The following is a 27698-nucleotide window of genomic DNA, read 5'->3' as shown; positions in this document are numbered from 1 at the left end:
ATGAACGATTGCATTAGATGAAATGTCAATATAATAGAAAAAATCAAGTAGAGTATAATTTAGATTATTTATTTGGAGCAATGTGTTTCGATTAATATTTCGCGGAATATTTTATAAATATGTAATTTTTTCAAACAATATGGATTTTTTAATAATTTTAATTTTGAAAACTGGAATGAATTATAATCTTCAATCACAATAATTTGAAAAAACAAAATATATTCCACATGTATTATAAATATATGCATACTTTGTTAATGTCGTCTGAATATTGAAATTTCTATCAATTTTTCTCTTCATCATTCTGTGATTTATAATAAAAAGTATTACAATATGTACATATATAATACTTTTAGATCTCACGCAGTCTAATAATAACGGGAATTTATTTATAGCAATATTTTTATAGCTATATTTTTACTAAAAGATAACAGACATATATATATATATATATGTGACACCGGTGTCTCCTGCATATTTTTCATAGACGTAAAATCGATCGTTGACTTTGCAGATGCTGTCGGTGAGCCAAGGAATGGAGGTCGGCAGCAGTGGACGCGGTGCATCGGCGGGAGATGACCCAACTGCCGGTGCGGCGGGCGGTAGAGGTGGCGGAGGCGGTGGCGATGCTAGGAGACGTCGCGACATACAGGAGGTGATGATCGCCGCGGCGAGAGATCGCGCGATCCGCGCGGACAGCGTCCGGCAGGATCTCGCTCTCAATCTACCGCCGCGACTCGAGCTCCCGGACGGCGAGGAGCACCCATACGGGGCGCACTCGGATCTTCATCTCCGCAACTCGGAGCAGGTAAGAGCGAAATGCGCAGCTTTCCATCGTGTGGAGCATGCGAAAGATAAAAAGTCTGCCATTTTCTGTGCTTTGTACTAATAAACTCTCTCTTTCAGGAGAGCGAGATCTACCAAAAGTGCGTACGGGCGCCTCCGAATCGCACAGTGTTCGACAGCGAAAGTCCGCCGCCTTATCGGACCCCACCGCCCAGTAGCAGCCAGCACATCCATACAGGGCTGCTCGATCTGCCGGGTGATCGGATATCGCGAAGTCAGAGCCCCAGTAGCAGCAATTTGTTGCTAAGTACCGCTCGCTCGATGTTTAAAATGTTCCCGAGCCACACGACGCCATCGTCGACGTCGGTGCCGGTCAGCAAACCGCCCTTTTCCAGTTATTCCGAGTCCAATAGTAATGTGAGCAGTAATCTGAGCAGTAGCAATCTGTCCAACATCACCGTGGTGCCCTGCGAGACCGATGAAAGCCGGCAAGAACAGCAGCAGCAGCAGCAACATCAGCAACAGCAGCAGCAGCAAGTCCATCAGAAGGTCTGATCCGCGGTGTCCTCCTTCTTCGATGCCATTGTCGTCATAGTCGCAGTCGCATCGTCCGATTCCAAGAACGAGCAATGGTTTCCAAAATCGTTTTGTGCGACTGCAACGACAACGACGATGCCCTTCAAGACTGATTATCGGAAGAAACGTCAACAAAGAATAGATCTCATCGGTCGTTCCATCATGTTCAGCAACGAATATCGCATATACGCGAGAGAAGATGATATCATCCCGGCCGATGGTATCCATGTTGAATCGTTCTTCCGGCGTTCTTCTATAAAGAAATAGAGAGAGAAAGAGAGAGCGAGAGAGAGAGAGAGAGCGAAAGAGAGAGAGAGAAAGAGAGAGAGAGAGAGAGAGAGGGTCGTCCGTTCGTGGCCTAAAGGAGGGCCGGCGGAGATATAGAGAAGCCGGCTTCTGGTATAGCGACTGAAGAGTTAAATCAGTCATCAAGACTGCGCTCAATCGCCGTGCGTTGATTCACGCCTTTGTTCTCTTTGTCTTTTCCATTGTGAGAGTCGATGCGCCGTCATTGTTATCGTCGTTGACGCGTCTCATTGTGCAATTCCACACGCGGCCAGTGTCTAGCCTAGATCTCAGATTATTCCAAAGCGGTGGCACGAAGATTACGATATTGCTTCGAGCGTCAGCATCAGAGAAAGAATCGAAAGAAGAAATGCAGAACGAGTAAGGGAAGCGGTCGAAAGCCAACGTGGAAAACGGGGCGTCATCAACGCGCGACGTAAAGCAATCCCTGGCCTACCCTGGGACAAGAAGTTCCCCTGTCCAGGAATTACGGCGAGAAGCTTCGCTTCGAGGAGACACGAGTTTAACGACTCGTATCATACGGACTCGGCAACGAAGCGGATCCGCCGGATCACCCTCTTCCAGCTCTCGACGGAGGCTCGACATCGCGGAGGTTTGTTCATCGCGCGCGACAAAGACTTAGTAAATTATTTATTGCCGATATATAACATTTTATTCGCGACGGGAGGCTGCTGCGCGACGGCCGGACGGGAGTGCGGTTTCACGCGATGATGGTTGTGGAGAAGAAAAGAAGAGAAAAGAAGAGAAAAGAAAAATGGACGGACGGGACACGAGTTGTTGTATGATCGTTCGTTGCGTGAGTGCGAGACCAGGCGTGCGTACGAGTAAATGCAAGCGCGCGTGTGCGGAACGAGTAGAACGAAAGACGCGCAAGAGGCGCGGCTAATTGCAGGGTCGAGAAAAAAAAGAAGAAAGAAAGAGAAAGAGCGGACCCGTGCGCACGCGTGTTTGTGTATGCGTGTAAGGAGTTATAGGGGGATAATGTAGTGCCAAGAGTGAAAACGGAAACTCTGTACATATTAGGCTAGGTAGTTCAATATCAATATACTTATTACGACTAAAAAAAACGATATGCTACATACCGATTTAAAAGTAAAACATCAAACATACGTTACAACACGCATACCATTAAAAACACGAGATGGCCGGCCGTACGAAACCGTAACGGGACGCGCACACGCCAGAGATTATATATTTTTCTGGCATATTCTTCAAGTTGTCGAATATATTCTACCTCGAATGCTATATATTTTACAATCGACAATATTGAGATTCCAGTTGATGCTAGTAAAGGAATTTATTTATTTTTTTATTATCATGATGGCATGTTTATAATGTTGCATTCGTGTCAAATCGATGTATCAATGTATAGTTTAGAGAAAAAAAATAATAAAAAATGTAGTCTGTTATTGTATTATTTCGATTTGATGCGAATGCAATAAATAAATTCGCAAATTCTTACAATGAAATAAGATTTATGAAATTCATCGCAACTGCATTATAGGAAAGGATTAAAGTTGATTTTTCCGACATCAGTGATGAATTAATTCTATTTCTTATTTCTATTTCTATTAATTCTTTTTCTTTTACAATCATAATAATATGAGAAAATGAAATCACAAATTCCAGATATTTAATTTTCGCTTTTATATATAGTAGCATTTGTCTACCTTTTAGATTAATTTTTAGATTATAAATGTAAGAGAAAAAGATAATAAATTAATCAATCATAATATTCAAGCATCGAGGAAGAATTAAATGATTGTTTTTTTTCGATAAACATTTGTTCTGTAGATAAATAAATCACGTTCAAAGCATACGGCGTGTGTAAAAATAAATAATAATAAATCGATCAGAATGTGCGTCCCTTTTGAGTTCCGAACGGCTTGCACTGTGTCCGACATAACGCTATCTTTATTATTATTCAAATAGATAAGGCCTCAGTTTTGACAAAATAGGACGAGTTCTGTTCGGATGAGGATTCGAGCTCGATGATGCGTTTTATATCTCGCTTTGCAGTTTAATAAATAAAAACGCACTTAGATTTCAGCATAATTTACTCTAGTAAAAGGCAATATGAGATAGATTTCCAATTTTACAGATTTATAGATTTATCAATGACTTTTATCTATAATGAATCATCAACTTAATACGTATTGAACTGATCAGGATTATTTTTAAGATATTGTCGATATCTTATATCGTCGAGAAATATATTTAATTTTCGAAATTGAAACACACTGACAATGCATTAAAAAAAAAAAGACAAAAAGCGAAAACGCCTCGTTAATTTCGAACCTCAGTTTCGAAACAGAGCGAATCATTCGATTATTTCACATGAGAAGTCACCAATTATTATTATATTTCTTAAGAGTCCGCGATGCAGGGAGAAATTGCAATGAAATTATACATTTCCCTTTGTGATTACGGATTGTGCGTGGCACGAAAAATGCGTAAGAAAAGAGCAAAAGATGCCACGCGCGTAGAGCCGGATATCAACTCTCGTGTGCACTTCGTTGGCGTGAATAAATTTCGCGAGCTTCCGCTTCGTTTCCGAAGAAATGCCGAACTGGGTTGGCGCCCTTAGATCCCGGGATTTCGGATTCTAGTTAAGCGCACAAAATTCTTATCATCCGTGAATATTCGCCACGTGATTTCGTCAAATCGCTCGATATACACTGTTCGGCATCTAAACCGTGCATGTAACGTCTCGAGACGGCGAGGTCCTCTAATTATCGTTATATAAATTCTCTTCCTAAGCGAGAAAGAAAAATGAAATTATAAATTGTAATCTTCGAGAGAATGTCCGGGCAATTGTGTGCGCACGGCGACGTTGTTTCGTTTCATGTTCATTGTGTCGCTGTGTCGCGAGTCGAGGGAGGAAATATATCGTCTTTCTGTTTCACCTTTAAAATGTGTTCACACGCGCATGCAATATTAGACGAGATTTAATCGTATTCTATTCGTAAAGAAATATTAGAGCGCGTGCGGAGCGAAGCGATCGAGAAGGAATATCGGAAAGAATGTCTGATATCTTTTTTTTGTTTTTTTTTTGTTTTTCTTCGAATTCACCTCCATATCGTTCTCTCTCTTTTCGCTTCCTCTTCTCGTTCACTACATTCTCTCGCACACGCGCATTCGTTTCTTCAATACGTAATAGGAAAGAGGAATGTATTTGTAGATGCGCGTTTGAGAGATAGAGAGACGGATGAACGCGGGAGACGAAACGGAAGGAGAGGACACAATGGGAGCGGAATTCAAGAAAAAAGTTGTATAATTCGATGGGTCCTGTGCAAGTTTTGGTTAAATTTGCGACGTCGTCGATTATAGATTGAATTTAAAAAACGACGACGCGAGATATTTTAGACGATAAGTTCTAGGCGAAGTGAAATTTTTAGCGAGCTATTATCGATTACTATTATTGCTATCGGACATCGTGATATATCTAGCAATTTGTTAATTGGGATTTTGAGAGGTGCGAGACGTATGAGTATATCGTGGCCTTTCGACACGAAAGAGAGAGAGAAAGAAAGAGAGAGAGAGACAAAGAAAGAGAGAGCGATCCGAAAAAGCGGTCCGAGATGAAATATTCTTTTGTATCTCTGTCCGAATCTACAGCTCAACCATCGAGATTGCTATTTTAAAACGATTTGAAAGCAAAAATTGTATCTGTAGAGTTTAATTGTTTAACAAAGTTGGTAAAGTTGCTAAAGTTTATTAGATTATCAATAAAATCTTTTATATAGCTCAAAAAAAGAAAAATATAATTCTTTAATTAGTATGCTTTAAATCAGACGTCATTTGTTATCGTTATCGAGTTGAGCAAATTTCGTAAATAAGTCTTATCGAATAAACATGCACTCTCAGCATCGTGTGAATAAGATTCCATTCTTAGCGATCTCATTGTAACGCGAAGCGCTAGCTTGATCATGACATATCGTCGCGATGCGTGACGTCAGCAGACTCCACAGCGAATCGTAATCGCGATGCTTCAAAGTTCATCGTAAAGCACAAACAACAAAGTGATAAAATATCGGAAATGCATGAATATGAATACGACTACTAGCCAATTAGATTATGACAAGAAAATCAAAGATATTTCTGTAAAATCGATTTAAATTTAAATTTTTATTTTATTTAAATGTAGAGAAATACAGAATGTATAATTTTAATGTATAAATATATTTTTAAAAAATATAATTAATAATCATAGTTCAATAATTTTTGTAATTTTTTTTCTTAATTTGAAGATGCAAAAACCGTTTTTATGGATGTGTTTTTAATTGCTAAAAAGTTTTTCGCGCGATTTTATCTTGATTTCCCATTGCAATTAATTATCAAAGTTAAACGATGTGCCGTGATCAATTGAGCGAACTGCAGTCCTCGCGAGGTCAAGATCGAGATGCGTGATCAAGCCGGCAATTACCGATTAATCTAGTCACGTTGAGCCGTGCGTCCGGTTGGGGAACGATCGCGTCCGCCAATCCACTGTTTCGGATAACGTAATCCTTATCGGCGAATTTAACGGCGGGGAAAAGAGGATAAAGACTCTCTCTCTTAGGCGTAATGTGATTTCCCAAGGTGTTCCAAAATAACTCGCGTCCTCCCTCCGGCGAAATTGTGACGCGGAGCGGAGCGGTTGCAAGCGGGAGAGGGATCGAAAGTGGTCCCCCTCTTTTAAAGCTTTTGTTTCTAAGCTGTATAATTATAATTGTACTGTTGATAAGATCGGTATGTCTAGTCCCCCTCGCGGTAGAAGAGAGGTCGAGAGCTTCGTCATTGTCCCTCTCGCGAAATCCATCCCCCTAAGTCTTTCGACCAATTGATCCTAATTTTTTTCCTTTACCTCTTCCTCCCCTTAAATCATCCGTGGCGTTGAATCCGTTCGATTGACTCGATTTGCAATTTTACGTCCACCAGTCGGTCCGCAAAAAGCATTATTCCATCTCGTTTTTTTGATTCTTTAATAACATCTTAGAAGAAACTTTGCATTTTTGCAACATACGAGTCTGTGGAATAACCCGATTAACGGATGCAGAAGTGGGAATCGTATCGGACAAACGAACGCAACATCAGGGACGATGTCTCATTATTGTTCGTAGGTGCGCGTTGCGTCCTACAATCAGCCCTCCTCCAGTTGCGTGCTGATGAAGGGAGCTCGTAACGTGCGATTCTTTTTATATGATTCAACTCTTCTTATGCTGGCAAACATGTAAAGAATTGATGAATCGCACATCACGAGCTCTCCTTATGAGTGCAAAAGTGTTATGCGAGAGAGAAAGAGCGCGTTGCGGAGAAGTGTGACGAAAGGCAGAAATAAAAGACAGAACTTGTCGCCAAGTTCGACAAGTTCACATAACAAACAATGTGGCAATGCGCGAGTGCGGGCGAGAGTGAGAGACAGCGAGAGAAATAAGAGAGAAAGAGATAGCGGAAAAATCAGGACTCCTTTTCTTTCAAAGTAATCGATCGATGTCGTAGGAACAGTGTCGTTTAAAATAGTAGATCGCTTCTACCGAGAGTAACACGAAAGAAAATCAAGATACAAAGTAAAAAAAATCTCATCTCTAAGGGAATAAAAAAATTTGCGTGGTTCGTCGCGAAAAGAAGAGAGAAAGAGAGAGAGAGAGAGAGAGAGAGAGAGAGAGAGAGAGAGTGTGTGTGTGTGTGTGTGTGTGTGTGTGTGTGAGAGAGAGAGAGAAAGAAAGAGAGAGAAGAAGAGATACATACAGGAGAAAAAAAGGAAAGATTGCGCGAATTCGTGTCGCACTCGGAGAGAGGCGCGTCGCGTTTGCGAAATTGCAAATTTCGAATGCGAGTCACGTTTGTTCGAGCGCGCCGTGGTAGAATGACAGAGTGAGAATGAAAGAGAAAGAGAGAGACATGAAAGGGAATACACTATAGAGAGTCGTACCACACTATCACATAGGGAAAAAAAGAAAAAAAGACATGTTCGTTGTTCATTGCTCTGGCTTGCTAGGAAAAAAAAGAAAAGCAAACGATGTAACACACGACGGGGTCGACGGGGAAATTGTTCGGATCTCGACGAGGGGTTTGATGAAAATCGAAAGCCATTGTCCCCGAACAATCTCCCTCGCCTTGGCTCCAATATAAATCGGCAACACTTCGACATTGCAAGATTATTGGTGTACTTATCACGCAGTTTTCTACAAAATAAAGAAAACAATTTTGACAAAAAAAATGAAAAAGAAGCAGATGCATTTGCGCGCGACGATTATTTCGTAAAAACACCCGTTTCCCTAATCCATTCGTATACCTAAGGCATATAAATGTTATTATATTTATTATATTTCTTTATTTTATTATTAATTTTTAGACCACAAAGGGTTGCAATAAGAGAGTATACAAAATAAATTTAAATTTTTTAAGTTCGCATACATATATATTTTATGTTAAATTTGATTTTAAGTTATAGCTCTCTGTCAATATGAAATTTTATATACTTTAACATATTTCTGTTAAATGTTATTAATTAGTTATAATTTATACAAATATTTATAGTTATAATTTAAACAAATATTTTTTTAGTTATATTTATTCAATCATATATATATTAATATGAAAAAGACAAAGATTTGTTATGTATAAGTTGTACATCAAATTTATTCAAGGTACTAAATTTGGAACTATGATGGTATCTCTAACAATATACATAATATTTCTAATAATACAATCTTCTATTTAGTTGTGTTATGAATCAAGTTGCAAAATTTTTCAGAGACTGTTGTCTAGAATGTTTCCTAATAATTTCTTACTAGTTAAACTAATATTTTATTTAAAGTTTTTAAGAGAAAGCGCGGATTATAGATAAGATTATTTTTTAAACAAATTTAATAAACAACAGCCAAAAAAGAATTTTAAAAAATTCTGAAACTATTACGAATTATATGTATTTTTATTTCAATATAAAACATATAAAATTGCATAGATGCAAGAGAACGTGAACTTCATATGATAACAATATTGTTAAAATTTGACGATGATTCGACAATATTTTATCGATTACTTTTTATCTATTCTTTATTTGCATTCTATTTAAAGAAAAAACTACTGATTGATTTCTCTCTGTAGTAAAACTAATATTCTTAGGAGATATTATTCTGACTGATTATCGGACATCAATTCTTAATTGAGCATTCATGATAGTTTAAACAGATGAGATCAATTAATGATATTATATTTCGCACGATAACTTATCGCGAGAAACTACATTCCGTTTATTTGATGATATAATATTTATATATGATGGAGAAAAATAATTTTCTATTTAAAGTTCAATTAGACATTAAAATGGCAAATATTTAATATATATGCATTTCTATAAGACATTATTATATTATATAATAAACATCTCTAATAATTCTAAACATTATAATACATAACAATTTTTCGAATAATATATTAGAGATTATATTTTCAAGTATAATTCTATTATTTTAAATATATTTCTAACAATATTTCTAAACATTTAAAAGGAAATTATTTGCGCTTATTATGAGATAAGTATGAAATACATAAAATGCCACTGAGTGAAATAATTCGTCAAACGATAGCGACCAAGTGCAAGTAGAAAGGAACCGATGGTGTGCTTTTACCGCAAGGGGAGAACCGCAAGAGTTGAACGCGTAATTACGGTTGTTTAAATGCGTCCGCATCCGCGGCGGGCGCGGTCGCTTAATGAACGTGAGAGACCGACCAGGTCCGCCAAAATGGCGTGCGGACTGTGGGGGTGGCAGGAAGAGAGACGAATGCGGAGGGAAACTATATACGTCGTAAAGACGAATGGCGTCGCGTATATTTGGTAAGCCGCGCATCCGGAAATAGACGTCCCTTCTTACCTTACCTTATGAATACGCTTCCACTTCGTTGCCGTGCATTTTCGCCATATACTCTTTCATTCCCTCATCGAGCCTTGATCATCCCTTTACATTCCTTATATTTCTTCGCAAGCTTGATAACCAAATATGGGAAAAAACTCCTATGTAAAATAAAATAAATAAAGTTAACTTTTATCTTTTCCTTGATATAACTGAGTTTAATTAATTACATAAATATGTACCATATGGGGCATTCAATTCAACATTTTTAATATTTGAATGAATTTAAGCCAAACTTATTAGTTGTCAAATATCCATGTTTTTCTTATTAAATAAAATTTTAAAAATTATTATGTGTAAATTATGATATATTTATATGACATTATTAGGTAAAGACATTTTACATAATTATACATTTGTTTTACTTGTAAAACATAATATAGCCTATTCAATGTATAATATATTGTAATGGATTATATATTATGTATGTCATATTATATATAATTCATAAAAAATTATCTTCCAATGTTATAGAATTATATAGAAACAATTATTAACTAATAGAAAGAACTATTAAAAAAATATAAAAATAACTTTCTTTATATTTATAAATAAAATGATTATAAAAATGATTGTTATAATTTTATTTTTCTTTATTGAATCTTTCTTATTGCATAAAATTCAAAGTTGCAACTATAAAATCAAATATAATGCAAAATATTTTCCTTTTTTTCTTAATTTTATTGGAAAATGTTAAATAATAGTTACCGAAAAGTGATAAAGTCAGAATAAAAAATGCACGGCTAAGTTCTATTTGTCGTATGCGTTTTTCGTATTCTCGAATTCTGCTCGTCGTTTTTTCTCGTGATTTGATCGAGGTTGAAAATAACTTATATATATATATATATATATACATATATATATATATATATTCTGAGGCTAAAGGAAACACGCTAGCAAACAGCTGTGTTGAGAGAATCGCCAGATTTTTTCATTGCCATAGCGAACGTTTTGTTATTAAATACTATAAATATTATATGTGGAAAGAAAAATAACACCCGCACGTAACATATGTAGCAATATGTAGCAATAAAGTTTCTAATTTTTATTATATATATATTCAAAATAATATTTTGTGAATTTTGTTAATTATATGATATCTGACATTATTATGAATTTAATAATCTAATCTTTTTTTATTATCTTAAATTGTTTTAAATAATGTCAGCCTCTTTCAAACATTTATAAAGAATGAAAAATTTAACATATTTTCTACAGCGCAATTTCAGACATTCATAAATTACTGACTGATTATCTCAAGACCTTCAGACGAGTCGTAAAGCGCGGAGAATCGAAACGACAAGTTTGTTTTTCCATCGCGAATCCAGATGGCTGCGAATTTTATTTCAACGACGTCCAGCCGTTAACTGTGTCATTCGGCATCTATTTTTATCTAACGGAAGTTTCTGCAAATATTCTTTTCCTGGAAAATTGCTTTAACGTTACTCGAATACTTGCAACTAAATAAAATAAACTCAGTGCAATTTGCGATATGAAGGAAAATATCTATAAATTATTTTTTTATTGTTTATTTTTAGAGAAAGAGAGAGATAATGTATATAATAATAAATCTTATTATATATTAATCTTATATATTAATACGTTGCCAAATATTGCTAATAAGACAACTGAGAGATTCATTGTAACAACAAAATATAAAAATTTTACAATCTCCAATTGTCCAGTCTTTTCTAATTTTAATAACTCAACATTTTCACAATTTTTTAACGAGATATTACGAATGTATCTATAAAAATGCTTCTTTATATCTGAAATATTATAATAAGAAATGTGAATTCAGAGACAAATTCTTCGAAAACATAAAGTGTGAAGCTGTATAGTTCTCGCAGCCACATATCTGTGACATAATATAGAGATATCTGATTTTTATTTCGGGATCTACAATCGCACATAATTGTCGAGTACGAGCCTGTAATTTTTCTCCAAGTATGTTGCATACAAAGATTCAAAGTTGCAGTATCGCGAAGGCGCGTCACTCAACGAGCGCGATTCGCTTTGAAGATACGACGAGTGTCGAGTTTGAAAACTCTCAACAGCGGATCGTCGATCATCGATGTCGACCATTGATCTCGCACTAACGATCGTCTCTCAAGAGTTTCTCCGGCCTATAAAAACAGACGTGATCGCGCGATTCTCTTCAACGACCCTCTCAGCCGGTCTATTCATGGCATTCCAGACTTAAAGATCCAAAGAAACTTTAAACTCTTATCTCACATTACGAGATTTATATTTTTACTGAAATTAATCATTATCACAATATCCTTCGTAATTATCATTATAATAATCAGTGATATAATGCAACAATTGTGTGTGTGCAGCATTCCATTGAATTTATAAATATGAAAGCAAATTTTTTTAATAAAAAAATATATTTTTTGATAAGTAAAAAACTTTTTAAAAATTATCAAAATTCTTCGGTTATTATTAAATATTTTTAAAAAACAAAATAATCTTCACCCTTTAAGTTTTTCAAATTTATTATTATAATTATTACAATTCTCTTAACTTTTTTTACATGGAACAAAATAACTATTTAGTTTATTTTAATTTTACTTTATTTTATAATGTAAAGGAATTATTTATTATGCGATTACATTCAAATGAGATAATGATGTTTTAATGAATAAGATCTCTATAATTACGTAAGGAAATTTTAGGAATTTATCAATTCTAAAAATGCAAATTGAAAAACCTAAAGTTTTATTTCATTATAATAGCAGAATTGTTGCAAAGCCGTGGAAAAGAACGCCGATCTATTAATATATCAGAATATATTTCGAATATAAATCGATCGAAATAAATCTGCGATACGCATTGCGCGTGCGTGGACGCGTGTAGTTGCGTGGGTGCAACATGGGCCCAAATAGACGACGGAAGGAAGAAAGGCGGCGGCCGGCGCGTGCGCGCTTTGATGCTGGGCGTCGCGACGCCTTCTTGAATGAAACATCGACAGTCAGTCGCATCGAGGCATCCACCCTCGCATCGCTATCACTCGAGGGGTATCAGTCAAAGAGGACTTGTCGTTCGGGTCGCGATCTCTGCAGGATGCACGACCAGGACTCGAAGACGCAAAGTCAAAGATCGGAAAAAGTGCGACAGCGATTTAATCTTTTTTGAGAACTTGAAGAGATCAATCTTAAAATTAAATTCAAATTCATACAAACTTAATTTTAAATTCGGTTTTAAATTTAGATTGTGAGATATAACTTCTTTTTCTGATTCTCCAGGAAAAGGGTTAAATCACTGTTGCGTCGAAGCCTTTAATCGAAATTTTATAAAATCTTGACGAACTTTCACCGTAAATATACGCGATATTTCCTGTGAAACTTTCATATATCCACCTGCTCTTATTTCCGCTTGTGAAGCTAATCCTGATTTTACCTCGCACTTTATCCTTACAGTCACTACTGACTTGTCCGAACTTTCATCCTCCTTTCTCGTGATTTCACCGACCTCACAACATGTTGCACGGAACCGGAAACACTTCGCTGTGCCGCTTCGGTTTCCGGCCGAATAGCAAAATCGTTTATGTTGCATGTGCACTAATTATAATATGTGTAATTTATTAAAAGTATCAGAAATGGATACTTACTACATTTTAACGACTAAAGTTAATTTCTTAATCTAGTTTCAATGAAAAAAAGTAAAAATAGATATATATTCCTGTATAAATCTTTCAAGGAAAGGCAACAGATGTTTCTCTAAAGTAATATCCTAAATTACATTTCTCTTATTATATGTATGGTCTTCAAGAACATGGAATTTGATGTCTGCTGAGAAGAATGTTGGATAATGACGGCATTTCAACATTACCATTATATCGAAAGTGTATTGAAAGTTATGCTAGAAAAAAATTACGTTGCAAGTTTTTAATATCTTGCATGAAGTTGAAATACGTAAGTAATATTTTTATATATTACATCTTATACATTATTCGAATCTGATAATCTGAATATCTATAAAATGAATGAGAAAGCATTTCTCTTTTTCTTTCTTTTATAATTAAAGTGAATTTCATTTTGATGGTTATCAATATTAATATTTTGTATTATAAATAATAATGCCATACTTACTAATTTCACGTATATAATTGCTTTTTAGCTTCTAACATTTATGCTTTCAGATTGCTTTTTATTCGGTCATGTTTAGCTAAAATCGAAAATTTTGACTTACATCTGATGCTAATATAAATAAAATCAAAAATATTTGCTGCCATGTTTCAGTTGTCAAATTAATGCATATTAGAAAATCATGCAAACTGCAGGATGCAATGTGAAAAAATGTAAAATATTCCGCAAATATTCTATTTTGTGTATGATTTATTTGAATTTGTAATCGATCAATAACCTGAAGATATAAAAGCTATGAGCTATGACAAACATAAAACATAATGAAAAATTATTGATTTTTCATTATGTTTTATGTTTGTCATAGCTCATAGCTTTTATAGCTTTTATATCTTCAGGTTATTGATCGGTTACAAATTCAAATCAATAATTTTTCATTATGTTTCATTTATAATAGAACTTATATAAAGAGAGAAAACACACACACACACACACACACTCAAGAGTGAATTTGCGTGACATGAACAATGTATTGTCTAACATTTAGGATAATTAAATTGCGATTCTCTCATCGCTAAGTAATTGCCATGTTGAAATATGCATAATGCCGTATATGTTAGTATGTATATGTCAAACAATGCTAAATCTCTTCGAACGATGATGGAATAATAGGGACATAAAACTTGTTACGGGACTTAACGTGAGTTGGAAAAGTGCCAACAAAATATCCCATATATTAAACTCTATTCTCATTGTACATATTTATATAAGACAATTATTATCTACTTTCATAACAGGTAGATTGCAAGATATGATGATATTTTAATAATATTTTAAGAATTTAAAGTAGAAAATATTTTTGTAACAATTAGTTATTGAATAATTAACGCGATGGTAGTTTCAGCTCATTCTAATAAGACAACAAATGAAATAATGGCAATTTCATGTGTGATTTAATTTATGAAATAGACCAAATCTCTATATTTTAAGTTTTATTAGTTCGATTATCTTCATTGCATTTTCGATTATCTTTATTGCAATATTCTCGATTAATCATTGTGCTATTAAACTAGTACGTTGCATTTTCATTATAAGCATATTAAATAATCGGGATAAATATAAATTGATTAGGAACTTTACAGGAACTTTAGCTTAATTATGTCTATTTTAAATTAATTGTAAAAGGCGATGGAGTGGCAATATAAAAATCGAGAATATATATATATATAATTATTCATACGTAAAATGAAATAGTTAAAACATAATTATTTATATCATTCCATTATTTCGAAATTATATGCTAAACATCTGGCGGACAAGACGAAAACTGATTGTTTCCAATTACCTCACGCTCATACACTGTGTATTATTTCACAAGAGAATTACTGCAATGCTCAACTTTCTATAATATAGTATATCGTCAACGAGCTTAACTGCAACAGAGTTGCAATTCGCGAATTGACTCGCGCTCGAGCTCGTCGAAAGTACATCGCGCGTCCGGCATATTAAATGTTCATATGTATTCGCACATGGATATGAGTATCCGTTATGTAAGGAGGATCTTAATATAGCGAAACACGCTCGCTGGATCTTAGCCACGATTTCGCACGCGGATATTCGAATAACACGTCGCGCGGGTGGAAATGCCTGCAGATTTTATCGTTATTCGATTTCAAATCGCGTCTGATCTCGCACGCGATGATCTCCGCATCACCTCTATCTCAACTTCAGATTTCCTCTCGAGAGAATATGAACCAAGGAACAGATACGTTAAGATCTCAAAATCTCTCACTTTATTCCAGTCATTCTTATCCCAGCAGAAAGAAGAAGATAAGGTGGATCTTTTCTCGTGAAATTATTCTCTGCGTCTTTTCATCTTAAAATATACAATGCGAATTTATACAATTATTTACTCTATTGAGACAGAACCGATTTATTCGAGAGATTTATAAGGAGTGAGGATTAATCAATCTAATTCCAGATTTATTCGAAGTGAGAAATAATTTATTCCCAAGATTTATGAAGTACGAAAACGATGTATATATTCCTTAGCGTGTGAGATATAAATTAGTCACGAACGGCGCTTTCTCCCGGATACTTCTCCAGAATTAGCTTCGACAGAGCGAAATCTTATTAAACAAGGAGCGATACGGCAGCGCACGAATCTCATAAAATTTTTATACTTCCCGAATCAAATTTACTTAATTGAGTTCACTGTATTACTCAGATAATACATGAATAAATAAAATGCATTTTTCGGTATATAACGTCGTTATTATTTTTCATCATCATTATATAATTATATAATTATTATCATTATTCATCATCATCATCATCATCATTATATAATTATATAATAATAATTATTATTATTATCATGAAAGATATCGTTGGAATGCAAAGCGTTAAAATGACAAATTAACATTGATGTGTGGCGACGAAGGAGAATTCGAGTAATGTTTCTCGCGCGATAAAGCGTTTCTCGATGTTCCTGCGACGTCCTCCAGCGTGCAATCCGTCACACGATCATCTCGCGTCATTTACTAAACAAACAGACTGACGGACGCCTCTTCCACGTATATTTTCGACTTGCCGTATGTGCCAAGATCTCATGTCGACTTGATTGAGTCGCCGAGATCATGCCAAGCATCATCGCCGATTAGTACACGTACAAAATAGAGATGCAACAGGTATATCATTGTTTGAGGCGTTATGTCGTTCACAGATCCGACAAGTGTTCTATTTGTAACGATTATTCTTAAATTAGTAAAAAATGTAAAATTTAGCTGTGCAAAAGTTGTGATATTAAAATTGAATCATGCCATATAGCAATTATTGCAATAAGAAATTATATATAATGCCAGTATTTTTTTCGTTCAAAATAAGAGAGTTTTCTCTCTTGCAATCAAAATATATAATCTTTTCCACGTGAAATGAGAATAAAAATTTAAGATTTTTCAGATCTGTTGATGGAACAGGGTGTGCTTCGAGGGAGAACAGATAATGAGACGAAACGGAAAGTGCAACAAAATCGGATAAACACGGAAAATTCGCCGCATCATGTGTATTTCAGCTGTGTGTCTGAAGTGTTGGTCGAGGATGTGTCTTTTTCCGCTTTGCTGCCGTTGAACTGATATTCGCCAGCAAAGGGGAACAGGCCGATTCTCCCGCACGAATAAATAATCTTCGATAATGACACGTTGTGCAGTACGAAAGCTTTTATCTGTCCCGAAGTGCCATAGTAAGTTAATTCAGTCCGATAGAAACTCACGAAAATAATCACAATATCTTGATTTTTATGGCATTTTTATATTTTCTGTCAAAGTAGGATTCGTTTTATAATGAATATAAAATTTGTAAAATTGTCTTAATCTAATATTAATTTTGTATGTGTATATATGTAATTTTATATATTAGAAGTGAAGATTATAATTATAGATTACAATGATTTTATTTGCAATTGTATATTTTCGCTCCTCTATCTGTATTTGTTTTGCTCGCGTTTATTATGTTATAAAAATTTTATTTTTCTTGAAAAAAGGACTTTTATAGAGCGTGCGATTACTACTGCGACAATCGAATTCGTTGGCTCGTAGCCGGACATAATATTGATTTCCATCATAAACGACGTGTCAGTTAATTAATGAATACTAGAGTGTGAACATCGGCGCGCCAGTCACCGATTTTCGACGCATGTCGCATCTGTCGTCAAGGATGTCGGGGTTTCGCCGAATGATACACTCTCGAGTAGAGTTCGGTTCAAAGTCAATGACCGACGAATGAAACGACGGGTGGTACCGAAAATAAAGGTGAACGAAAGGCAAACGCCTTCCGTCCGTTTTGGGAAATTTATGTCAGTCCATTTATCCTACTCAGACGTGATTTATTCTGAAAAAAATCATGTTCACATTCACTGTTATAATTTGAAGATCGAAACGGAAATAAAACGAGGTATCTTCTTAAAGTATCTTCTTTATAATGTATGATTAGAATTATTATCAAGATGTACACGATTTTTATATACTTGAAATAATAAAATGATTATTGTTTTAGCTAAATGCAATAGAAAATCACATTTAAAAGAATTTATAAATTGAATTATTTGGAATGAACATACTGAGACAATTTAATAAAATATAATACTGTTTTGCGTATAATAAGTTATATATCAGATTTATATTCAATTATTAAATTTATTCCAAATTTATCCTAAATTTTTAAAAAAATTCTTACGGTAAAATTTTATTTGAAACATTGTAGTAATTAACTTTGAAATTAATAAATTTTCTTTATAAATAGAGAAAATTATATAATGTAAAAAGAAATATAATCTGTTCTGAGTTTCTGAGTCATCTATCATGAGATTTTTTGTTGATGAAGATTTTAAACGATTTACATAAATTTAGTACTACATCAGCGTCTTTCGATTACATCCAAATTCTTACATTTTCCCTTATAGATAAATCTAGTAATCTTACCTCACAGTAATCTTACTAGACTTTCTAAAAAATGGGTAAAATTTTATATAATTCATATGCAGATATTCGTCGCGAATATTATATATTTATAGCGGTTACCAAAGAAGAAATGTGCAACATGATTTATCCAAATGCGTTTAATGGCAACGAGAGCGGGAGATTCTAAACGTTTCATCTGCGTGCAAGTAGGCCGTTCATTATGATTCGCGTAACCGCTATATTTTCCTGACAATGAACAATTTTAATTACCGCGCCGCAAATCATTTCTACGGTATGCTCTTTATGACCATTCATACCGTCATACTTAAGGTGATTTACGAATACTAAACACGTCCTATGAAACGTACTATAATCGCGACGCTCCTAAAAACGTTAATTCAGCGATATTACTTCGCGGTTCCTGATGTTACGCGTCCATTAAAACAATTCCGATATTGCTTTAGAACTAAAAAGATACATGATTACTATTTTGTTTACTGAGCATAAATAAATATTAAGATCTCAAAAAATAGCGCAATAATAAATACATAAAAATAACGTATTTTGTTTAAACTAATATAATAAATATATGGATTACATTAACCCTTTACACTCCAGCTAATTTTATTATATGACTTGTCAGCAACTCCAAGGCATTTTTGTAGTATATTTGGTGAACATTAAAAAATGTTATACAAATGTTATAAAAATTCTACTTTACTATCGTCTGATAAATATCTGCTGCTCTCGATATTATAAATAATTTCATTATACTTTCATTACAAAATATGTATGTCGTCGTAGCGGCCTATGGAGTGCAAAAAATTAAATAAAAATTATCATTATAGAATTCTATTGATTTTACTCAAAAGAGTGCGAGTCAAGAAACAATTCTTATTTATTAGTTTATTTAACGAAATAACGATTAACGCAATTAACACGTTTTTCTTAAAATGCAATATGCCGCATATATGTTACTTATTAAACATTCAGTTATGCGATTCTTACGAACTTTCCATAAATCTTTGGATGTTGAATTCATAAATAAATATGTGATTATTTAGTGATGCCATCAATTTATTTTTTCATCATAAAATAGGAAGAAGATACAATTTAAAATTACAAAAAACGCAAATAGCATAGCCGTCATTCTGACATCAATATTTTACCATTAAATAATATATTTTCTATCATTTTTATTTCATTTATATTATTTTAATGCTATTTAAAAAATATATTTTTGAAATAATTATCTTAAAAATCACTGATTGATGAAATATAATTCATATTCGTATGATCGCGTTTTTATATTCAGGATATTCGCAATTTATATGTATTCACGAAAGTTAATATTTTCAGATAAAATATACGAGAGATACGAAAGGGAGTAAGACATACATTTTTATTCAATTTCATTTCATTTCATAGAATGAGACTACATTCTTCTAAGTCAGGATCGAAAAAGGATTATCCATTTGCTTTTACAATCACTATTTTCAACAAACAAAGATTACAATCCTCTTTCTGCGTCTATTCTCGTCTAACAAGAGTTCGGAAAGCAAGTTGGAAAACGCATTTCGCGTTGTTCAACTAAATTCTACACAGATATGTTATATCAAAGCGACTAAAGTGTGCCATAGATTTACAATTGTAGCGTTCGAGTCTTAAGGAAGGAATATTATTAGCAAACGCATGACGCGGACGAGATGTGCGATTTCATCTAAATCCCGAAAACTGAACGCGTCTCGTCATCGTGCCCATCACGCTTGACGAAGTGCGGCACGAATTGTAAATATCTCTCCGAACCATCAATAAGAAGATTAGAACTTTGTCTTTTTGTTTACTAAAGTGTAATATCTATTTCTCAAATGTCTTAATCAAGTTACAGCATAATTTAAGCTCTCTCTTTCTCTCTCTCTTTCTCTCATTTAAAATAAGAAATTTATGGAATATAATTTTATAATATAATTATATAACATAATCACATATAGTATCATAAAATTGTAATTTTGGAACTAATATATTAGATTTAGTAAAAAATTAATATTTCTTTAATATTTGATATAAATGTGAATTTATTTCTTCATCTAATTTATCTTCTCTTCTATCTATAATTACGTTAGAACATACATATTTAATTTTCATATTAAAAGAGACATTGTTATATTCAATTATAAGCCAAACGAGATAAATTATTCTCATGTACAAGCAAGATATGCCAGGTTTATTTATAGCTTAGATAGTCATGAAATAAAAATAGAATTTTTCACTACATATCGCAAATTTTATACACTTTTCAAGCTATAACAATGCACTTTCAACAAAATATCGCACTTGAGAATACAACGTCTTATTTTTCTCAGATTTTCAATTTGCAAAGTGTTTCAATCACTTTCAGATTGAGATGCTGTGAAGCGCGACACGCGTTTCTCAACGTCTTTGCGGTTCCAGAAAAGGATCTCGAGAAAAGTAGCGAACAGTATGGGTAAGAAAATGCGGTGGAACATTAGATCTCACTTGCTACCGGGTCAACTCGCTCTGCTTCAATGTTGCTTAAGATTATTTCCGTCATCGTTTCTCGCGCCTGTCGCCCCCGCTTTCTGCCAACACTTATATACGCGTGCCAGCATTTCTCGTAAATATCGCTCGGATCGTGAACTTTTTAGTCATGGCGATGCCGGCAAACACATAAATACAGACAGGACGAAACAGATATCGTTTCCACTAGACTTTGGTTTTCGTTTCTGCAGACGCATGCGAAAAAAATTCTATCTTCGTTCACGATGAAAAAATCGTAACAATTGATATGAAGCATATCTTCCAAATAAAAGAATTGTATTGGTTTCGCTTTTTATCAAAATGAAACACAGAACCAAAATACTCGTACTCGATTCATTTTTGCTTTAACAAAATATTAAATTATTAACCTAATTTCAAAATTAACAGAAATCTTATTTTAATATTCTATGTCCTATCTAATACATACATCTATTGCACATCTATCTACATCATGCGCTCGCTACAAAAAACAGATTGTTATTGTATGCATTGAATAAAAAATCTGCGATGCATACAATAATGAGCAAATAAAATAATTACATATTTTCTGGAACAAAATTTCTTAAGTATAAACTTTCATAGAATAGAATCATATAAAAGCCGAGCAAAGACATGTCATGATTGTGCAAGCAATTACAGGAGGACTTATATCATGAAAATCATGTCTGAGTAATTATAGTTCGCTTGATAGAAAAATTATGAAAGGATCTGATTGCGGGTTCATTCACGCCACTTCGCTCGCGACCCTTATCCGAATAATCCTAATCTGATGATATATTTCCTGCCGCATCCGGTTGCAAGCGTACCTCCCCAATTCTTTAATTAGCTCGCTATATCCGTAGCCGTAGATGTGGCACATAACTTCCTGCATGTCAGTGAGATGCTCGTCTTACATCAATGACTTCCGGATTATTTCGCACGTTAAATGTATATATTTACAAAATATTAATATCTTTAATTTTAATACTAATTTTCTTTACATAATTTTTCAATAAGGATTTGATAATCTTAGTTCATTTATATTTAAAAATTGTAATTCCTTCAATATTACTTCTTGATTTAAAAATATATATTTTTAGAATGAAATTTTTAATATTTTCTTTTTTATATTTTTTATATTATAGTAAGTATAACAGGTTTTTATTTGAAAACAAAACGTACAAGTTTTTCTCTTCCCTTTCTCATTACATATTATGAAATAAATGAACCAATTTATTTGATGCTATCTTTGATTTTCATAGAATTTGTTTGGTTTCTAAATTCTTATTAAATGTTCAATAAATTGAAATATTAAATTTGCATTGCAAATTACTTCTACGACACATCCTGTCCAACTTTAAATCTTAAGCCAATCTTAATTCTTAAATCAATCGCTTTCAAAGATGGAATATCACTTTCCACAAAATTAATACCACTTCGCGTAAAATGATTCAATTTATATCCATTTAATAGCCAGTTTCAAATGTATTAAATGCCACAAGAGAGTGCATTAATGATGCAAAATTGCATAACGTGTTGATTTGTGGGAGAAAATATGGCGCGTGTGCGATCCATAAAGATGATCCGAACTTATAATAACGGTGGAAAACATAATTTTACCGTAAGAATAACGTGGCGTTCCGTGCCGGTGATTCGCCGGGTGATTGGCTTCTGGCCGTTGCAACGGATATGCGTAGGTGCAACATGCATCTGTATCCCGATGTCACATTGGCTCAGAAATTTCATTGCGCGTTAATGTAGCCAAATTTTGGCGCGATGCCAGGGCTCATTTCTAATTAATTAAATGGCTAAATTTTCGACCTTTTCTGTCACTCTAAATATATTTTATATAATTTTTTCAATTGTCGTCTTTTAAACAGAAATTGTATGTATAAAAACAAGATCACTTATGGCTTATAACATGATAAATAATATCACTATATTATGCATCATAGACAATTTTTTCATGTTCTGTTTTGCGGGTTTTATCCAATACCTCTGTCAAATAGAAAAGAAAATCTAGATGGAAAGTCTGAGAGATTTTATTTGAGAATCAAGATGTAGATGTTGTGACCAAATGAGCTTGTTAAAGAAAAGTAAAAAAGCAAATGTTTACTGTGAAAAGACGAATAAAAAAAGACACTGACGCTTACAATTCTATTCGCGTATACATTTCAAGTTTAGAAATATGAGATGTATATATTAGATTCTATGGAATTTTTCATTTCAACGCATTTATTGCAAAAATATCTAATATTCTCAGAATTAAGCTTTCTCAACGTTCCTAATAAAAATTTTATTTCGAAAAAATTTTATATTTCTATTTCTCTCTCTCTCTCTCTCTCTCTCTCTGTCCCGCTCTTTCTCTCTCTTTCTCTTTCTAAAGTAATCGTTCTATGTCCGTTTTCGATATACGATATATAAATTTTATTCGTAAAAATTCGGCCGCATGATCATAAAAATCGTATGCTTTGATTGAAATTATAAAATAATAGAGATGAAAATTGTTGTTATTGTGATGGTATCTAAGTATTTATTTCAATTGTTCAATTCAATCATTCTCTATCTTTCTTTCGATAGTGCCGTACGTTTACGAATAATGTATTGGAAACAATCTCGAAAATGAAACGCGTGCTTTTAGCGAGAAATAGAGACGCCCAGCCATTTTCTCTTTGCTTCTATGCTTTTCAGAGCATCGGGAGAGAATTCGTAAATGTTTCAGCCGTACGCTAAAATAAAGCCGGGCTGCGAAAGTGCGTCAGCATGTAGCGAATTCGCCCACTGAATCATCGAATCTTATACGCGAAACTCAGAATTACAGTCTTACAAAATGTCGATCTAGTAATGTGCTAAGTAAGACTATTCAATGCTCTTGCTCTCTCTCTTTCTTTCTCGCTTTCGGGAATTAGAAAACAATTAATAACATAATATGAATATAAGTTTGTAATTTTTAATTAAAAAATGCTCCTTATAAACGTGCATTTTATCACATCACACAAAAAATTCATAAGATTGTTTTTAGTTCAATGACAATCTCCGATTATATACTTTAGATAAAGAAACAATACAATATTCCATAATCTTTGTAATGCTGATCAGTTTCAGACGCAAACATTCGAAAATTAAGAATTATAATGGAGAGAGAGAGAGAGAAAAGCATTTCTAAAAAAACGAATTTTTTTTATTTTTTTTTATTTTCTTTTAATACAGGGTTTTCAAATAGGAAATATAATATATATATAAAATATATATATTATATTATTACATAATTACAATATATATAACAATATATATAAATTAACCAGGAATTATGTAAACATATTAAAAAATATTTAATTATGTATAATAGGAAATATAATACACATATAAAATATATATTACATAACTATAATACAACGTAAATTACAATTAATTTGCAATTACATAAAAAACACATTACAAAATATTAAATTATTAACTAACATAAAAAATATTAACATAAACATATTAAATTATTAATTAATATAAAAATAATAACATTACGAATATATATATTACAAAATATATTACAAACTATAATACAAATTTAATCTAAAATATAATCTGAAACTTAATAATCTGATACAAAATAAAATTTATTACACAGAATTACACGAAAGTGTCTAAAGTAGATGTATAATATAAAATTTACTAAGAATTTCTACATGGACCAGATGAGACTATGATTAGTGATGATTAATTACGCGATATATATTATTAATAATCGACATACAATAATAGAATTTTTTATTAGTTTTATATAAATAACGCATTTAATTAGTTTTATATAAACCTAAATAATCATGATCAAAAAGAGTTATTAATAAAATTGATCGTTTCCTCCATTGTAAAAGAAAATATTTGTATTATATTGGTGCATTTTGTGCAGACTATCTAAAAGAAATATTCAAAACGCATAAAGATAGAGCAAGCTTCGATGTAAATCAAAGATTAAATTACAAAATAAATCAAATTAATTAAAATTTGCAAGAAAACACGAATAAATAAATCGACAATATTCGGAATATTCGATTGGGATATGCATAATTTTTATAATATAATAATCGAAGCCCTCAATAGACACGCGATATAATTACTAACATCTACAAGTGCTGATTTATTTGCGATTAATACACAATTTTATATAAATGTCGCGATTGAGAAAATATATATTGAAAATGCATATTGTATTTCGCGCATGATTAGTTAAATGAAATAAAATAAATCTTTACAATTTTAAATATAATAAAAATATAATTAATATATAATTAAAAAATTGCGTTATCGCCACGTTTAATGGAGAATAACGAATGATTTTATCAAAGTCTCTCTAATAATCTATATAATAATTAGAGGTTAATAACATTTATATAATGTAAACAATTGCAATTAAAATAGTCATTAATAAAATTATCGATTGTCTTTTAAATAGTAAAAAAAAAATATTTGCATTACTAGCGCAGACTATTAAAGACAATATATTCGATTTATTCAAATATTTAATAACATAAATAATTTGATATTGACAGCATTAACACATTTAGATTTAATATTATTAAACTTAATACGCATATATTTTTAATTTTTGAAATAAAATATAACATGTTAAGATATAAACATTAATGATTATGCAATTTCTTTAATATTCCTGAAAATTTTGATAATTTAAATTTCATTTTTAAAATATTTTTATTTTTATTTTTAATATGTTATATTTATTTTTACAACAGTTTTAAAAATAAATTCAATTAAATTTTTTTAAATAATTTTAATTTCCAAGATTCCTAGGATTATTGGAATATTCAAAGAATTGAAAAAAATAATGATCTTAACAACCCTATGAGTCCTAACAACCCTATGATCTTAACAACCCTACGAGCCCTAACAACCCTACTTTCTGATTAACTATAATTATTCGAGATTTGGAGAGCCTATCTCTAATCATATATATTTTAATCAATGCCCTAATCGCATGCGAGCTTTTCTTCAGGCCAGTTGACCCTACCTTTCGTTGATCCTGGCCACTTTCTCGTTCGATCTCTCTAATCAGAGATCGAAAAAGGAGATAAACACTCCTCTTTTGCCGGTTAATTACCGGCAAATGAGCGTAAATATTTTACGCTCACCGTAACGATCATTCGATTTTACGATCGTTCGTTAAATATTTGAATATAACTTTATTTTAAAATAAAGCCAAATTACTACAAATTTCTATATATTGTATTAGACTGCTAACACGGTCATATAGTAAGTCATTTATTATCATGTTACAAGTTATTTAATAAATTAATCATTTGGCTTTATATTAAGTTAAAGTAAAGTTTAAAACTAATATCTGCAAATAAATTCTACGATGGATGAGCTAAGAAATTAGAATAAGATAAATGCGCGTTATAAAAATAAAGTAGTATCAGAAATTGATAAAATTGATAAAATTATTAATGCGTATTCTTTATTTAATAAATTAGACAAAATCTTTGTAAAAAAATCTTTTCTTGATTTTCTTTTTTTTTAATTAATACTTCAATATATTTTCGCAATAGATGCAAAGCATTTCGAAAAAGAACTTATTCAAATTTATTTAACTTAATCTATCTTAGCTCATCCATTTTAAGGCAACGGATTTATCTACAATCTACAATCTACATCTACATCTATATCTACATCTACAATCTCTACGAATCCGTTACCTTAAAATAAAAGTTTTTCTCACTCACCGGCACTGATGCGCAACAGCGGAGTTATCGAAGCTACGTTGTCTGTAACATACAAACATAAAATTCATTTACAACAATGCTCAAAATAAAATCAATATTTCAAAAAATTTTTATCGTGCGAAATTTTATATCTGATTTGTGTAAAATAATAAGCAGAGATAAACACGTGTGCAAAAATTTTATAAATGTTTGAAACTGTTTTTTAAATAGAAAGTTTTATATGATTATTATAAAAATCTTTCTCTAATTTTCTTTTTAATTCATTTAAATAATAAGATCGAATTATTGTTCGTTTATAACGATTTATAACAATTTATATACAAATAATAGATACTCACCATCAGGTTGCTCCGCTGATGCAAGATGCCTCTCCCAGGCCTCCTCCTCCTCTCATGTTGTTGATGCGCGATACTTTTAACGACACTCCCGCACTCACGAGCGATATTTTTATATCGCTATTTTCGTTTATTTTATTTTACGCGCGATACTGAACGGCACTCCCGCACTATTTCGGTACGATTAAAAATTTGGTACGCGATGTATATATATTTAATATATATATATACTTTCAACGACACTCCCGGTTTCGGTACGAGCGAAAATCCCATTTCATTTCACGAGAATCAACTTTGAGCCAACCGGTCGGGAATGCAACGATACAACGAGCAAAGATTAGGCCCGAACCGGAAAGAAGATGAAACGATTGACGGAATAGAGGAAAATGAAGTTCACCAGCTCTTTTTCGCGCATAATTATCCTATCTCGTATCGAACCTGGACCCGCTAAGCACGATTTCAGGTGCTTCGCCCGGAACACGAAGTTTCCCGCGATTGCAGGACATGGCTACACCAGGCTGGTAGACGGCAAAAGAAGAGGATACCCACATTTTTTAAATGCTAACATTCAGCAATTTAGAAAATGGGGAGGCAACCCCTTTTACCGAGCGAAAATCGTGCCTAGGGGAATCCACTCGACTCCTCGACAGGGTTAACACACGCAGTGCGTGTGGCTGTAGACGAGCAAAGAGAAGGGACCCATTGACGACCATTCCGAACAATCGATCGAGTTCTAACTAATTCGGGCCGAATCACTTGACGAAGCACGAAGCACGAAGCGCGAGTGTACGTTGCATAACAACGTGTGCAAACTCGAAACATCCCAGTTAGTTGGCATCGGAAGTAGAGATTCGTGACAATAAATGAAATTGGGATTTTATATGAAAAAGTCCAAAAGTTCCGCAAAAACGCGACGTCGCGAGAATACTACAACGCGAAAACGCGGTAACGAAGCGCTTGCCGTCCGCGGCACGTTGAC

General features: G+C 33.1%; 1 protein-coding gene and 1 long non-coding RNA gene across 2 annotated transcripts in view; both read left to right on the top strand.

The window, feature by feature from the left end:
• Nucleotides 1-2855, top strand: part of LOC145961145 (uncharacterized) — a 62763-nt gene extending 59908 nt beyond the window's left edge. Inside the window, exons 3-4 of the mRNA XM_083081034.1 lie at nt 515-808; nt 907-2855. Coding sequence (XP_082937160.1) covers nt 515-808; nt 907-1341 — 729 coding nt within the window. The 3' untranslated portion in view covers nt 1342-2855. The remainder of the gene's footprint in view (nt 1-514; nt 809-906) is intronic.
• Nucleotides 2856-12547: 9692 nt separating this feature from the next.
• Nucleotides 12548-17043, top strand: LOC145960558 (uncharacterized). Its single transcript, XR_014435400.1, has 3 exons — nt 12548-12677; nt 13341-13483; nt 16616-17043. It is a non-coding gene; the product is annotated as an uncharacterized LOC145960558 (long non-coding RNA).
• Nucleotides 17044-27698: the final 10655 nt, after the last annotated feature.

This window comes from Camponotus vicinus, unplaced genomic scaffold (assembly GCF_025532165.1).
Source record: "Camponotus vicinus isolate PSW18456_S1 unplaced genomic scaffold, iyCamVici1.0 SCAF_10, whole genome shotgun sequence".
Taxonomy (NCBI): Eukaryota; Metazoa; Arthropoda; class Insecta; order Hymenoptera; family Formicidae; genus Camponotus; species Camponotus vicinus.
The sequence above is the reverse complement of the archived record's forward strand: the minus strand, read 5'-3'. Positions and strand labels throughout refer to the sequence as shown.